This window comes from Heteronotia binoei, chromosome 11, assembly GCF_032191835.1.
Source record: "Heteronotia binoei isolate CCM8104 ecotype False Entrance Well chromosome 11, APGP_CSIRO_Hbin_v1, whole genome shotgun sequence".
NCBI classification, from domain to species: Eukaryota; Metazoa; Chordata; class Lepidosauria; order Squamata; family Gekkonidae; genus Heteronotia; species Heteronotia binoei.
The window spans coordinates 58,855,190-58,871,419 of NC_083233.1; the positions used below are offsets into that span (position 1 = coordinate 58,855,190).

At 46.6% G+C, this 16,230-nt stretch overlaps 1 protein-coding gene across 2 annotated transcripts in view; it reads right to left on the reverse strand.

The window, feature by feature from the left end:
* Positions 1-16,230, reverse strand: part of MED13L (mediator complex subunit 13L) — a 287,857-nt gene that overhangs the window by 37,051 nt on the left and 234,576 nt on the right. For both annotated transcript variants that reach the window (XM_060250117.1, XM_060250116.1), the window contains exons 12-16: positions 12,009-12,114; positions 11,519-11,643; positions 10,790-10,889; positions 7,207-7,427; positions 6,069-6,274 (exon numbers count right to left, since the gene is read on the reverse strand). In XM_060250117.1, coding sequence (XP_060106100.1) covers positions 6,069-6,274; positions 7,207-7,427; positions 10,790-10,889; positions 11,519-11,643; positions 12,009-12,114 — 758 coding nt within the window. The remainder of the gene's footprint in view (positions 1-6,068; positions 6,275-7,206; positions 7,428-10,789; positions 10,890-11,518; positions 11,644-12,008; positions 12,115-16,230) is intronic.

A 16,230-nucleotide genomic window follows, 5' to 3' on the forward strand; every position in this document is an offset into this window, starting at 1 on the left:
TCCCCTATCTCTGTGTCTACTCAGGGAACACAGTGCAAGGCAATATGAGGACAGACAGGCAAGCACACTCTGCACTGAGGAGAGTTTTGGAAGGGCTAGTCCCTATCTGTAGAAAGCTTACAAGTGCAGTAACTGGGGTTGTTGTGGCTGCACGCGTGTATGTGTGTGATTATTTGAAGCTTGATGGTCAGCTGCAAGCAATCAATTATGTTGATATTGTTTGTGGAGAACAGAACTGGAGATTGATCCCACCACATTCTTTACAGTAAGGGTTTAATCTAAATAATCTAGGTACAAAAAGAATATCCAACAATTTTACCATGTTTCTCAGCAGGCAATTCTAAGTAGTCCTGTCTCCATCCCAAAATGGATGGAATTCTATCACATCTTGAGACAGACAGAAACGACCCTTGGCACTTACCGTGAGGGGTCCTTCTCCTAAGAGGACAGGAGGACATCTTGGGTGTTTTCCCACCGTCCAATCAGGGAGGCAGGAATCTAAAAGATCTTCCCCTTCCTGTGGCTGTGGGAACCACCCTTCAGTTCGGGTGACTCCGAGAAGCAGTACAAAAAACCTATATCTAGTAAAAAAAAGGAACTTCTCATGCAAACAGATAACGGTACGTCAGGTACGACTGCCTAAACGCGGCAGATTGAAATTCAAGGTAACCCCTAAAAAAGGAACGTAAGAGAGAAAAAACAGGCCCATGACAATGGACATAATTAGTAGAAAGTACCAGCAACAGGTGTAGACTAAAGGAGTAGGAACAGGCTGCCCAAGGTAGGGCGATAGATGGGAGGGCAAGATGTCCTCCTGTCCTCTTAGGAGAAGGACCCCTCACGGTAAGTGCCAAGGGTCGTTCTCCCTAAGAGGCGGAGGACATCTTGGGTGCTCCCAGAGCAGTATTGTTAAGCAGGGTGGGGTCGCCCTACTCGGGCAGGACGTGTTGAAGGATTCGCCTGCCGAAGGCGGCGTCTGCTGATGCGTAGCCATTCAGTTTATAGTGCCGGATAAAGGTGGATATTGAAGACCACGTAGCTGCCTTGCACACCTCCTCGACAGAGGCGTTCTTATTGAAGGCCGCGTTGGCCGCTGAACTCCTGGTCGAATGTGCCGTGGAACTTTGAGGTGCAACGCCTTGTATGCCTCCGTTATGCACTGCTTGATTGCATAACTGATGGCAGACTTGGACATCTTCTGTCCCATTCTGGGTTCTGCCACATTGACAAACATGGCGTCAGATTTACGAAATGTCTCAGTCCTAATCAAGTAGATCTTGAGTGCCCTGCGCACGTCCAAGGTATGCCACGTGCGCTCCTTCGGGTGCTTGGGATCTGGACAAAACGATGGTAGGTTGATCTCCTGGCTCTGGTGGAATCTAGAGGAAATCTTCGGGCGGAAAGTGGGATCCGGGTACAGAACGACCTTGTCCTTATGAAATACGCAAAGCTCCTTCCTGACCGACAGCGCACCGATTTCCGAGATCCTCCTGGCCGAGGTTATTGCCACCAGGAAAATCGTCTTCATGCGCATTATCCTTAATGGTACGGACATTAATGGTTCGAAGGGTGGATTGGTTAGGGCCGAGAGCACCGTGTTCAGTCGCCAAGTTGGAAAGCGATGCGTTTGTGGTGGAGAGCTCAAGGAAGCCCCTCTAAGGAACCGCTGAAGGTGTGGATGGGATGACAGATGTACGCCGTCTACCTGCTGGAGAACTGATGCCAGGGCCGCGACCTGTCGTCTGAGAGTAGCAGGTTTCAGTCCGGATCGGAGGCCGTCTTGAAGAAATTGTAGGATCCTAGGGATCGTAGGCTGTAGCGGGTCCACCTGTTTTCTCCTACACCACCTGTGGAAGGCCTTCCAAGACGCGTTATAGATCCGTGTAGTGGATTCTCTTCTGGAAGCTAGAATTGTATTGGTCACATCACTAGAATAGCCTAGGTCTAGTAGTGATCTCCTCTCAATCTCCACGCGGTCAGACTCAGCCATTCGGGATGGGGGTGCCATACTGGTCCCTGCAATAGCATGTCTGGTTGAACTGGTAGGTGGAGAGGTTCTTCTACCGACATCTGCTGAATTGAAGAAAACCAAGGACGACGAGGCCACCAGGGTGCAACTAGTATGACCTCGGCCCCCAGCCGGCTGATCTTCCTGAGCAACTTGGGAATGACCGGTATCGGGGGAAAGGCGTATAGGAGATCCTGCGGCCATGGAGATGTTAAGGCGTCTGTGGCCTCCGCCCGACTGTGGTAGTACCTCGTGAAGAACCGAGGGAGCTGGTGATTCTGGTGAGACGCAAAGAGATCCAGTGAAGGTGGGCCGAAATGGTTCACTATCTTCAGAAACAAGGCCCTGTTGAGCGACCACTCCCCTGCTTGAATGCTCTCTCGACTGAGCCAGTCTGCTTGGACATTGCAGGCCCCCTTGATGTGCTCCGCTCTTATTGATTTTAAATGGAGTTCCGCCCATTCGAATAACTTCGCAGCCTCCTTGTAAAGGGAACTGGACCTGGACCCCCCTTGATTGTTTAAGTAGGCTTTCGCCGCTATATTGTCCGTTCGCACTAGCACGTGCTGTCCCGATACCTGGACCTGAAAGTAGAGTAGTGCCAATCGTATGGCCCGGAGCTCCAGAAGGTTGATTGGAAGAGTCGACTCCTTGGCTGACCACCGACCCTGTGTGGGAACCTCGTTGAGAGTAGCCCCCCAACCTGAGAGGCTGGCGTCTGAGAACAGTTGTAGTTCTCTCTCTGCAGCGTAGACTCTTCCCTGCCGAAGGTTGGTGGTCTTGGTCCACCACAGAAGACTCTCCTTGACCTTCATCGGTACCGTCAGTGAGATGGCACATCTCTCCATGATGCGGAGTTGATAGGGTCGTAGAAACATTTGCAACTGTCTGGTGTGATGGCGACCCCACTGTAATGCCTCGAGATTCGAGATCAGGAGACCCATGAGCCTTGCTAGTGTCAGGAGCGTTGATGATGACCCCTGAATCACCTGCTGTACCAGTGTCTTGGTCTTTGAGATCTTGTCCTCCGGAAGGAATATGGAGTTCAAGTTGGTGTCGATTATCATGCCCAGATGTTCCAGTTTCTGGGTCGGATGTAACTGGCTTTTGGATAGGTTTATTAAGAACCCGTGCTGTTGCAGGCAATTGACAGTGCGCTGGACGTCCAATTCCGCTTCCCTCCTCGACGAAGATCTTATCAACAGGTCGTCGAGATAGGGGTGCACGTGGATTCCCCTCTGTCTGAGGTGTGCTATCGGATTCACCAGGACCTTGGTGAACACCCGCGGTGCCGTCGCCAGGCCGAATGGAAGGGCCCTGAATTGGTAGTGCGATCTGTTCACGCAAAAACGAAGGAATCTGCGATGCGCGGGTAGGATCGGAATGTGCAAATAAGCCTCCGTTAGATCCAGTGATGCCATGTAATCTTGGTGATGTAGGGCTTCTGTAATGGACCTGATGGACTCCATTCTGAAGTGTCGAAGTTTGATGTTCTTGTTCAGGAATTTTAAGTCCAGGATCGCCCTCCAGTCCCCGTTCCTTTTGGGCACTGTAAAGAAGATCGAATAGACACCTTGACATCTCTGGTTCAAGGGAACTTGTTCTATAGCTGCGATCTCTAGGAGGTGGTCTATAGCCCTGAGGGTAACATTCCTCCGACCCGGGTTCGAGCGAAGAGGAGAAACGATAAAGCGGTCTGGGGGTGAGCGCTTGAATTCTATCGGGTAGCCCCGAGTAACAATGTCCAGAGTCCATGAGTCCGCCCGTGACTCCCTCCAGGCTTGATGGAAGTGAAGCAGGCGGCCCCCTACTGGGATGAGATCCCAGTCATGCCTTACTGGGCTTGGGGCCCTTCTCAAACTTGTCCGATCGGTTGGGCTGGTTCCTCTGGAATCGGGGGTTGGAGAAGTTCTTGCGGAAAGTTTGTTTGGATTGACTCCAGGATTGTCTTCTGTATTCTTGTTTAGGCTTGGAGAAGTTGGCTGTGTTACGAAAGGAACTAGAACCGAACCCCCGTCTGTCGGGGCGTCTCAGAAATTTTGGCATTGCTTTCTTCTTGTCTCGCGTCTCCACCAGGATCTTCTCCAGTGAGTCCCCGAATAGCTTCTCTCCTTGAAAGGGATAGCCTGACACGATGGATTTTGAGTGATTGTCGGCTGGCCACGCTCTCAGCCATAAGCCCCTTCTCGCGACGGTGTTAGCTGCCATCGCCCTGGCTGAGAACGAAAGGGAGTCCAGTGAGGCGTCCGCTGAGAACTCTGCTGCCCGCATGAGTCTGCTGGTGCCCTCCAGAATCCTCTTATCCGTGTCTGGTACGAGTTGTGCTAAGCGTCTGACCCACACTATTGCTGCTCTAGCCACAATAGAAGTAGCAGTAGTTGCCTTGATGGCCAGGGCTGTGGCCTCGTAGCTCCTCCGCAAGGCCAGGTCGATTTTCCTGTCCCAACTGTCGCGGACTGAACCCTGGCCGTCCTCAGCTAGCAACCCCTGGGACTGTAGGGCTGCCACGGGAGCATCGACCAGGGGAACCTGTAACATATCGTTAGCAAAAGAGGGAAGCTCATACAATTTTTTGACAGAATTGGGAACCTGCTTGCTGACACTTGGTTTGGCCCATTCAGCTTTTAAATGACGTTCAAAGAACTCTGGGAAGGGGAAGACGTTGTCCGAAGCACGGTGCCTTGGGAAGAACTCTGCGTTTCCCTTGGGCTTATTTTTGGGGTTAGTCAGGGAACTTGTAGTTTCCTGTTCCTCAGGTGACCCCTGAAGGTCCAGTGCAGCTAGCACTTTGGGAAGAAGAGATTGAAACTCCTCTGGTTTGAAAAGGCGTGAGGAGGGTTCTGGCACAGTAGTGCTCTCTATTTCTTCATCTGAGAGGAATTCACCCTCCTCCCGTTCTTCCCCATAAGACTCCTCCGATAGAGCTTCATATGGGAGCCTCTCACCCTCCCGGAAATCACTGGCTGAGGGACCCCTTGGAGCCTTAGAATGCCCCCTGGATCTCTTGGGAGATGGGGATCTGGAGGAGGAAGCATGGCTAGGGGACCTTGGTCTCTTGTGGGTGGCTGCCATAACTGCCGCACCCACGGTCTGTTTTATGGAGTCTAAAAATTCTGCAAACAAAGAGGGCCCCATGGTGGGTACGTTACCAGAGCCCCTCTGGGGCTGGTAGGTCTGCGGAGCTTCCTGAGTTGGCTGGTCACTGAAGGCGCTGGGGTCTCCCGCCTGGAGATTGGCATCCATCGTCCCCCGCCACTGGAGGCTGTCGGCCTGCAGGCCCGCTTCCTTTCGCGCCTTTTTGTGGCGCTCAAAATGGCCGTCGCGGCCGGAATGCAGCTCTGAGGAGGCCTCCTCCGCTGCAGAAAAAGACCAGCGCCGCTTCCTTTCGTCTTTTCTTCTGCCCCTACAGGGCACGTTGCCGGCAGCCGAGGCAAGCCCCAAGGTCATGCCGGCTCCGGGAAGCGGCCTTTCGGCCCCGCGCGATGCGTCGGGCGCCGAGTCGTCATCTAAAAAAGGATCTCTCCCCCGACGTGCCATCTGGCCTCTATTCGCGCCGCGGCTTGCGTTTCGCTCGCGGTTTCCGCGGCGCCGCTCCTCTCTCCGAAGGAAAATGGAAAGGGGGGGGGGAGGAGTAGTGAAAGGAAGAAGAACTGGTGAGTGAACAAAGGGCTGCAGTATTTAGACAAGGGGTAAAGTAGAATAATTAGATTAGGATAGGAAGGAGAAGAAAAGGATCTGAGGAAAGTTTTTTTTTTTTTTTTTTTTAAGAAATTAGTCTCTCTCCAAGAAAAAGAATAGGAGCCTATTCTAAACACTTGCTCTCCCTGTTGAGGCAGGAACAGAACTGAACTGAAGGGTGGTTCCCACAGCCACAGGAAGGGGAAGATCTTTTAGATTCCTGCCTCCCTGATTGGACGGTGGGAAAACACCCAAGATGTCCTCCGCCTCTTAGGGAGAAAAGCATGAGTAAAGATGCACATCAGTCAGTGAGGACACTCGCTTTCCTATGCAAATATACAAAACCCAGAAACACATTCCCTCTTTCCTCTGCTGTACTTACTTGTAACCATCTCTGATGAAAGCAGCTGTAGGTGGTAAAGGAAGTTGTTCAATTTTTGGAGGAATTGCCCAGGAAGGCCGATAGACACAGGCCTCTGGAATCTTCAGAGGTAGCAGGCACTGACTCGGGAGCATCTTCAATGGAGCAAACATGGAGGAGCCCATAAAAGGCTGAAAGGTTGGAACTTTGTGCACATAGGAGAAATCCTGCAATGCCAAACGAATTGCACGTTTAACAAAGCTGTCTTTGTCAACTGCATATGTTATAACACAAAAAGTTCATGTGACTTTTCCTGTCTGAAATCAGTCAGCTACTAGACATTTTCACTTGGGCACTTGTATTTTCCAGGAATTAAGTGCAGAATTAGGCATTGCCAGAATGTGGGGTTATCAGCCAAACACAATGGCCCTCTTTCTAATCCCTCTTTCTGTTCCCTGTAATCCAGAGTCATACAGCACAGGATGAAACACTGTTATGACAGTTGTCTTAGCATCCTTTAGTGGGAGGGGTATAGTAAACTCCTCTTGATAGGAAAGATGGACACCAAAATCAGCTGCTGACCCAATCTACTCCATTCAGCTCCATCACACTGGTAGTCCTTCCTCCCACGGCATCTGGAAAGGACTAGGGATGCTGATGTACACCTTTATGCCATAATTAGCACAAAACATGGCTTGCAAACCTACTTCAAACACATTTTCTTGCTCTGGTTGGCCAGTCAATTATATGCCATGGTTAGGCTAATTCAGATATCATGACAAACCATACAAGCTTTCCTGGCCATGACTTGGTATGACACTTGAACTCAATCCATTACACATCATTCTTTATTAAGAGGATAATGAGTGAATAAGCCATCAATTCGGAGAATAAAGTATACAACATTATTTAATTTTACAAATGCTACAGTAGAAGAGTAGCTTTGTCAATTTGTAGCCGCAAGATAATGCTGAAATACTGTAATTTAAAGTCTGATTATTGTAGTTTGAGTGTTCATCTGATCAGCACTATTATGGCCTACAAAAGCTCTTGCCATAAGACACTAGTTCTATTCAAAGTAATGCTGTATTTCATGGGAATACTTTACAATGACTCTTTTGGGTAAGGATTTCTTGATACAAAATTCACACTGGTTTACCTTAATTTCTTCAGGCTTAGGGCTGCCTAATCCATCTTCTACCTCCATCTTAAACTCTGTGAGTTGATTTGTAACCATGTTGACCACAGGACTTTCCATCATCCCTAACGTAGTCACTGTTTCTGAACTGATACCATCTTTGTAGCTCATCACAGGGGAGAAGGCAGGATGTTGCTCCAAGGATGGCGGTGTCGGAAACATCCTCTGTAGATCTGCCACAGCTGAAACAGACAGTCCAGTCTTAGGCCTTAAAATTCAACCTTCCAAGATGTTCAAAAGATCATGAACAGAAAAGAAAAATACAAAGCTAAACCCTGAGAGAGTAAAAGATGGCAGGCTTTCAGATTTTGCCTCACAAATCAGTTGTATGTAAGGGCAAAATCCCACAGACAATGCTTGTGTCTAGTGTTCAGTTCAAGCAGTTGGAGTGTGCTCCCTGCTGAATCCTTACAGGCACAGGGAAATACTTTTTAAAGACAAACTCAAAACACTACAATGAGCAAAAGTAGCTAAGGAAAAGCCCTTCTTACTGCTCCCGTGCTCTGCATTACAAATAAGTAACATGTCACAAAACTGACTAGGAAACTTTCAGGCAAAATTCTTCAGGCCCTTGTCAGAATAAATATCCACTGCTTTTAAAAGGGGCTTCCACAGTAGAGTAGATACAGCAGTGAAACCTAGTGAACTGTTCCTCTACAAGTTTACCCCAAATCTTTGGGGGGGGGGGTGGAGGGAGAGAGGGGATTACAGAAGTTTCTTCCAAAGCTAGACAAATGCTTCAAGTGCTACTTTGGATTAAAAACCTGTGAAATTCCCTATCTAATCAGCCTCATAACCTAATTTAGAAAGACTACAAAAGAAAGCTATTCCTACCACTAAAATGGAATTTGGTAATTAAGAAGTTTTGCCTCAAGACATCTCTGAGAGACCAGGCAAGCATCAGAAGAAATTGCTCTACAAACCCTGCTATTGTTGCCCTCTAACTAGCAAAAATTATTTTTTCCCCTAATGGACATTTATTAAGCATATTTATTTATTTATTTCCTTAACAGGGTCAGCTTTCAAATTAGTAGTGATAACATGCACCGCAGGTTTTTAAAGGGTGTGTTTGAGCAGACTCTACCATCAATCAATACACATACGCAGACAAGCATAATTTCCCAATGTTGCTTATTTATAAAAATATTTTATAGGTCTTAAGAAATTCGTAATAAAAAGAAAAAAAATACACTACAAAAGCAAATCAGTAAGACACAAGTACCAAAGAGGCATCATTCATCCTAACAGCTGATCCCATGAACAGTTAAAGAAAATTATATACTCTTGAGGCTGCGAAGGCAAAAGAAACATCCTTTCTGTTGCTGTTTTCTAAAAACAATGCTGCTGGTTTCTCTCAGTGACACCACTCTGTTCTACAGGAGAAGGAGAAGTAACTGGCTGGGTAGTATTATGAGGGAACTAATCTCCAAGGCTATCCTGCCAAATCTCACTGGCAGAGACCGCGAAACCTTTAATGATCCCACCACTGCAGGAAGATCAGCTTGCTGGTATCTCAAGTAATGGGGGGTGGGGAAGGAGGAAGGCACTCAAAGAAATGGATCATGTAAACAGCAGGTATTTGCATTCTCTCTCGGCACAATTCAGGTGAGCTACATAAATAAGCAGGGCTTCCAGTCCTGGCTGAATTCTCAGTCATGGCTGGCAATGGATGTTGGTGACATAGCATAACTCTATAAACCTTACGTGAACACACACATTAAGAGCACAGATTACAAAAGCAACTCTATCATATCTCTCTCCTGCAGGCCCCACAACCAATCTGAGCCAGCTTAGCAGCAAAACTGCCACTGAGACACCCCTGCCCAGCATCTAGCATGTGAAGTATGCAACTCACATCTGATGTCCTCATACATTCTCAGTGACAATAACCTTCGGGGTTTCTGGGGCAACAATCTAATGGAAAAACCTTCACAGAAGGATTAGATTTCTAACTCATCACAGTGTGCACTATGAAAAAGACAGGTCCTGCTGCTGAATCGTCTGACATTTCTCTCCTCCCACCTTTTCTTTCCAGATCTTAAACAGAAACTGTTCCACCTAAAGGTAACACCATGGGCCAAGTCCTATCTGTTTAACTCTTCCCAAACTGCTCTACAATATACCATTTTTGGGGTGTCCCCCCACATTTAAAAAAAATCTGCAATGCAGTGTCATAAAAAAGAAGATAAATGTTTAATTAAATAAACCCATAGAACTGACTGGGTATTATTATTCATTTTCATATGTGTCATGCTTGAGAAAGCCTTGCATATTTTAAGAAGCTATAGATCTACTAAAACTGTCAAAATCCAATCTCTGTGTACTTCATAGTTCTGCATTTGAGTAAATCAGCACTGTTTTTATGGGTCCATAAAACTCTCTGACTCATCCCTGTGACACCATGGTTTTTCCCCTCAATTTGTTCTCATTACCAGCCAGAGTTAATGAGATAACATTCAAGAATGATTTGCAGTGGAGTGAGATTTCTGCTTAGAGTAGCCACAGTTCCTTTTCCTCTGAAGCTAAGAATCTTGTAATTCACAATGACATCTGTTCGTATCACACAAAACACTATTTCCAAATACACATAAAACATTTCTAAAGCATATCATGTACATGGGGATGGGGGGAGGGGGGAGGAATTGCAGTTCTGAGACAAATCTCCAATTACCTGCAGTTTCTGCCTGGATAAAAAAGGACAACATTGAAATCTACACAAATTTGTGCAAGATACAGAAGCATCACACAACCTAATGCCCTCTGAATTCACCAAAGCTGTTTAAAGGCATACTAAGAACTAATAGCTGTAACTGACAGCCTTAACTTCTCTCTTGCACTACAGATTTAATGAAGATATATAATACAGTTTCAATTAGACACCATTGGCTTCCATTATACACAGTAAATTCCACCTCCACTTGTAAATTAATAGCTTCTAAACGAAGACAGCTCAAATTAAAAATAATTACATTTCCCTCACTGTTCTTGTACAATCATATTTGAGAAGCGATACTCTGCCTCAACAGAGCAGCTAATAGACCAATGATGATTTTTGTGAATACTGGTATGGAAGAGGAGTGGCTGCTCAGCCTATACTAGGAATACAGAAGCAGCTTCTATTTCAACATGAAAGATTTCTTTCAGTGTCCAGAGAGAAGACAGTAAGAAAACATCCCAGATCACCCAATTACTGCTCAGATTAACAAATTAATGCATATTTGCAAAACATTTCTTTTAAAAGATGGCTTTCAGTGACCAGCTTTCCCTCCTCCTACCAACAACCAACTTTCATCACAGACAGAAACCAAGAGCCATCTTGCTTGGATTGAGACCTCATCAAGAAGAGCCCACATGAGCAAATGTAATTACATTTTAATTCATAGACTTTTTAAATTGTCTCTAGCCAATTTTGGAATGAAAGATGCTATACAAAGTAACATCCTGATTTTTTATTCTCTCATTTTAGGCAGTCCTGTAAGAAAGGGGAAACTCTAGCAATTGACCAAATCTGTGAACAAACTTGTTGTCATACTCTGCTACTCACTTGGTGGATAAGGAACTGCTGTTCTGCCATCCTTACCCAGAGGGCGTTCTTCAGTTCCCACTGCAGGAATTTTTGATGATCGCAGGGCAGGAGATACAGCCTGGGTAGAGAAGTTAAAGAAATAAATAAATCTCACCAAAAAAAGTTAAGGTGTTAACTTGATTACAGCATGAATTTCAGAGCTCGTCCCAATATCGAAAAGGTGATATCTTTGATTCCTGAATAGACAACAGTATCTAGCCATATATAGCCATTTTTGTTTTGATGGAAAAAATTGTAATTGGAGAACAATAACAAGTCATTTACTTGTTCCTGTTTATTCCACTTTTTAAAGGTCTATATATCCTTTTATATATTAAGTGCACAGTTAACCTTCATGAGTTTGGCATCACAACATGCCAATTCTGTTATCTGATAACGAGAAATTATAGCAAACACTATAAAGCATCTGCTATCACAGGCACCATTGTTGAATACAAAACCTAGATTGTGATCACAAAAAAAGACTATGCTATCAGTTATACTGGAAGGAACATTCCTATTATAGATGCCTTCTCTGAGATCAGAGGAAGGGAACTTGTGTGACGCTCCCTACCTAGTTCCCTCCCTAATTCATTCCCTGGGGCAATATGAAGAAGGAAGAAATGAAGCCTGCCACTCCCCCAAACAAATCAGATATTATTAAGCCACAAAGTACACACAGCACAGCTTCACTCATCATACACTTACTCCAGGCTCATCTTCATCTGAATTATCAAAGAGGTTGTCTAAATCATGTAGTGATGGGGCCAAGTCTGTTACTTGTGTGAGGCTACCAGAACCAGCTCGGCCTGCTGCATTATCTTGCCGGGTGTCTAGGAGAGAAAAGGGGGGGAAATCCTTAAGGGCTTCAGGATTAGGGCAGAAAACATGAAAGGCACAGCAAATTAAACAGCAAGAAAACATCAGAAAGTAACTCAAGAGTTCAGAAGTTTACACTAGAAATAATATGAGCCTCCACTGAAATGTGATGACTGTGGATGGTGAGTAGAATATATATTCAGATGCTGAACAGCATTATTACAGCTCCCAGTTTTCTTTTTATCAGTTCACAGCTTATGGTTCGAAGTTTATGGCAATAGCAATGAACTCTGAATGAATTCAAAGTTTATGGCAATGAATCTTGATGAGATTTTCTCTAGTATTCTTTCCAGGAGGCATCAAAGAGATTTTCATGTACCTGTTTTAGGAGCAGAACTGAATATGGACATTGCATCTTTCCCATCTGGCATGGTGGTAGAATGACCGGATGCAGAAATCTCCTTAGTTACAGTTCCATCTTCTGACTATAAACAAAGATAACACAATGCTATTTGTATCAAAGGTTGGGATATCCAGGAGACAGGTTTAAGAAAAGGAAGGTGTGTTTGTAGTTTGAACACTTCTGCCTTATGTTTGCTTTGAATGGCCAATAAACTCAACACTTTGCAACTCAAAAGTAACAAAAGCCACACAGAAAACATTCCCCACATCCAGTGTGAAATTGCCCTGCGATTAATACTAGAAAATAACAGAGACTGTGGCCTCTTCAAAATCATATTTTAAAGCTGTGCTTGTAGAAGTGAAAGGTTTAAACAAATATGAAAGAATCACTGCTTTCCAGAATTGCAAGGCTATTCATATGTACCAAAATAAATGGTAGCTACATGTCCATCACATGGATCCCCAACCCCTGCCTACTGCAGAGCTATTTTATTGCAGAGATTTTCATTTCAGGCATAATAGGGAATCACCATAAGCAAACCCTTGAAATAGCTTCAGGTCAACTTGATCTTTTTTCTCCTCTGCCATAGCACATGGCAAGCCAATTGCTTGCTTCTGAGTTTCCAGCAAATATGGAGTGGTACATTATAGGCTTTGCTTGCTCTACAAACCGGAATTCCAAGCAGTGATTTATTACTCATTTGGAACTCTAGTTGGCATGGTTAAATGCAAATCATAGTTAACCAGTTAAATTAAATGGTATAATTTTGGACTTTAAGAGTAACTTTCCATTGACATGAATGCTGAACTTATTATGATTGCTGTTTCCAACTGTTGCAACAACATCTACATCTGTTAAAAGGTCTTGAGTCTTGCTCAGAACCAAGTCAATGGGTTTGTTTACACTACACTAAATAATGTGTTTTGCAACTGGATTTTTGCTATTCTTACACAGTAAAAATCCAGTTGCAAAATGCATTATTTAGTGTAGTGTGAATGTACCCAATGGCTCTGTGACCAACTTGCCAGTGTAGTCATTTATGATGTCTAGGAATCTCATTTCTACAGCATGACTCAGTCAATGCGAGAGTAGCTGAAGTCTCCTACTCTCATAACATCATCTGCTTTAATCATCTTCCTTATTTCCTTCTCCATCTCAAGATCAGCCTCAAGCGTTCAATCAGATAAACAACAGTACACCCCCACCTTTAAGTAACCTTGGGGCCGGTATATTTCCACCCATATCACTTCTGTTGGGGAATTAATGTTCCTGATGTTTTCGGACTTTTTTGATTCTGTGCTGTCTTTGATGTAGCCTGCAACGACTTCACTAACCTGTCCCTCCCTGTCCTGCCCATAGTACTTTTACCCAGGAATGACTGTATCCCATAGACCAGCGGTGTCAAATTCATTTGTTATGGGGGACAGATCTGACAGAATGAGACCCTGCCGGGCCAGACCATGTGTGTTATAAAATGTAATGCCAGGTAGTGGAAATATAAACTTCATAGGGCACAGAAAAAAAACAGGTTGCTTACCTGTAACTGATGATCTTCGAGTGGTCATCTGTGCAGTCACACTGATGGGATTAAGGCGCCTGCGCCGATCACGATCGGTAACTTCAAAAGCTGCGGATTTCCGCGCCCCAGGCCCGGTGCGCATGCGCAAAGCCCCCACTGCGCATGCTCACCCGGCCCCGGAGCGGACATCCCGCCAGTTCCTTCTGACCGCTGCACAATCCACTGATGGACCGGCAGCAGAGGGGAAGGAGGGCGGGTAGTGTGACTGCACAGATGACCACTCGAAGATCATCAGTTACAGGTAAGCAACCTGTTTATCTTCTTCGTGGTCTCTGTGCATCACACTGTTGGGAGACTAGCAAGCCAATATCCTACCTGGAGGAGGGTGCCACGGTCCATCAGCAAGACAGCGACTGCAACACCGCCCGGCCAACTGAAGAGCCTCGATGCCATCTCAGGTCCAACGCATGGTGTCTGACGAAGGTATGCGGCGAGGACCATGTGGCTGCTTCGCAAATGTCTCTCAGAGGCACTCCCTTCATGAAGGCTGCCGAAGTGGCCATCGCTCTGGTGGAGTGAGCTCTAATGGGTCCAGGCAGGGGCCTCTTGTTTATTAAGTAACAGAGTTTTATGGTCTCTGTAATCCATTTCGAGATTCTTTGGGCTGAGACCCTGCCGCCCTGTGATGCCGGGGCATAGGACAGAAAAAGTCTGGAGTCCTTACGAAGTGGCCGCACTCTATGTAGGTAAAAGGATAGCGCTCTCTTGACATCGAGTGCATGGAGTCTACGCTCTGCGTCTGTTGTAGGATTCGGGAAATATACTGGTAGATATATTTCCATATTTAAATGGAAAGAGGATATCACCTTTGGGAGGAATCGGACATCCGGTCTCAACCAGACTCCCTCCGCACTAAAACGCAAGTATGGGTTGTCACAGCGGAGAGCGGCAAGCTCACCGACCCTCCTAGCCGAAGTGATGGCTAGCAGGAAGGCCGTTTTCCATGTGAGCAGCCGGAGTGGGCATGTAGCCATGGGTTCGAAGGGTTTTCCCGACAAGGCCTGTAGGACCCCCGGGAGGTCCCACGCAGGGGCTGGAAACTTTATTGCCGGGTAAAGTCTAGCAAGGCCACGAAGGAACTTCTTTGTGTCTGGGTGGGTGAACACCGAGTGACCTTCTATGTGTACATGATTCGCTGATATGGCCGCCAGATACACTCTAACTGAGGATACTGCTAATCCTTTGTCAATTAGGGCAAGGAGGAAGTCCAAAACAGTGGGAAGACCTATTCTAGAGGGGTCTGTCCCGGTAGAGGATGCAAAGTCCACAAACTTGGCCTACTTATAGTCGTAGGACCTTCGAGTGGATAGCTTCCGACAGTTAAGGATGACTTCTTGTGCCCTGGCCGAGAGTGGAACTGTCACAGCCGCCACGCTGTTAATTTCAGGTGCGGTGCATCGTGATGGGTCACCCGTCCCCGATGCGACAGTAGTAGATCTGAGGCTGGTGGGAATTGGTGAAAGACCCCTTTGGATATGCTCAGTATTGGGGCGAACCAGTGTTGTCTCGGCCACCAAGGGGTGATGAGGATCCCCCGCGGCTGCTCGCTGTGGATCTTGTGGACCACCCTGGTGATGAGCGGGATAGGGGGAAATAGGTAGACATGTTGCCCCCTCCACGGGAATAACAGGCCGTCCCCCAACGACTTTGGGTCTGCTCCCCCCCTGCAGCAGAATTTCCTGCACTTCACATTGCTGCGAGTAGCAAATACGTCCACTTCCGGGGTTCCCCATTTCTGAAAGACTGGTTGAAGGAATTGCCAGTTTATTTCCCATTCGTGAAGCATGGCGCCTCCTCGGCTTAGGGAGTCCGCGCAAGCGTTGAGATTGCCCGGGAGGTGTGTCGCAGTTAGCGTCGTCTGTTTCCCTGCATATCTCCCATATGCGCAGTGCTAGCAAGCATAGCTTCCGGGACACCGTGCCTCCCTGCCTGTTTATGTAGGCTAAGGCTGTTGTGTTGTCCGTTAGGATTGCCACTGATTTGTTGGCAAGCAGTTTCCGGAAGGAGAGGATGGCGTGATGAACTGCCAACAGCTCTAAAAAGTTTATGTGAAATTGTAGGTGGCATGGGGGCCACCTGCCTCCTACGCACATGCCGTTCAGATGTGCCCCCCATCCCCACAGGGACGCATCTGAGGTTATGGTCAGGGATGGAGCTGTCCTGTGAAACGGAGCTCCTTCTATTAGATGTTGTCTCCGGTGCCACCACCTTAGAGAGAGTAGGACTGGTTCTGGGATGATCATTCTGCGTGATGGAGGGTCCGTCAGACAGTTGAAAGTCCTGATAAACCACAATTGGAGGATTCTCATGTGGAACCTTGCGAACACTATGACCGAAGTGGTTGCGGCCATCAGCCCTAGAAGACGTTGGATCTGTCTCGCTCTCACAGTTGGGTTGCAGAGGAACTCCGACACTAACGAGATGATGTCGCACGCTCTGTTTGGCGGAAGGAATGCCTTGCACCTCCGTGTGTCTAGGATCGCTCCGATGAACTGCGTCCTTTGGCAGGGTTGGAGGTGTGACTTTTTGTTGTTGACCTGTAGTCCCAATTCCCGTAAGAGGGGCAAGGTTCTGGATGTGATGTAGTAGACGATCTTTCAAGTTTGCCACCAGTAGCCA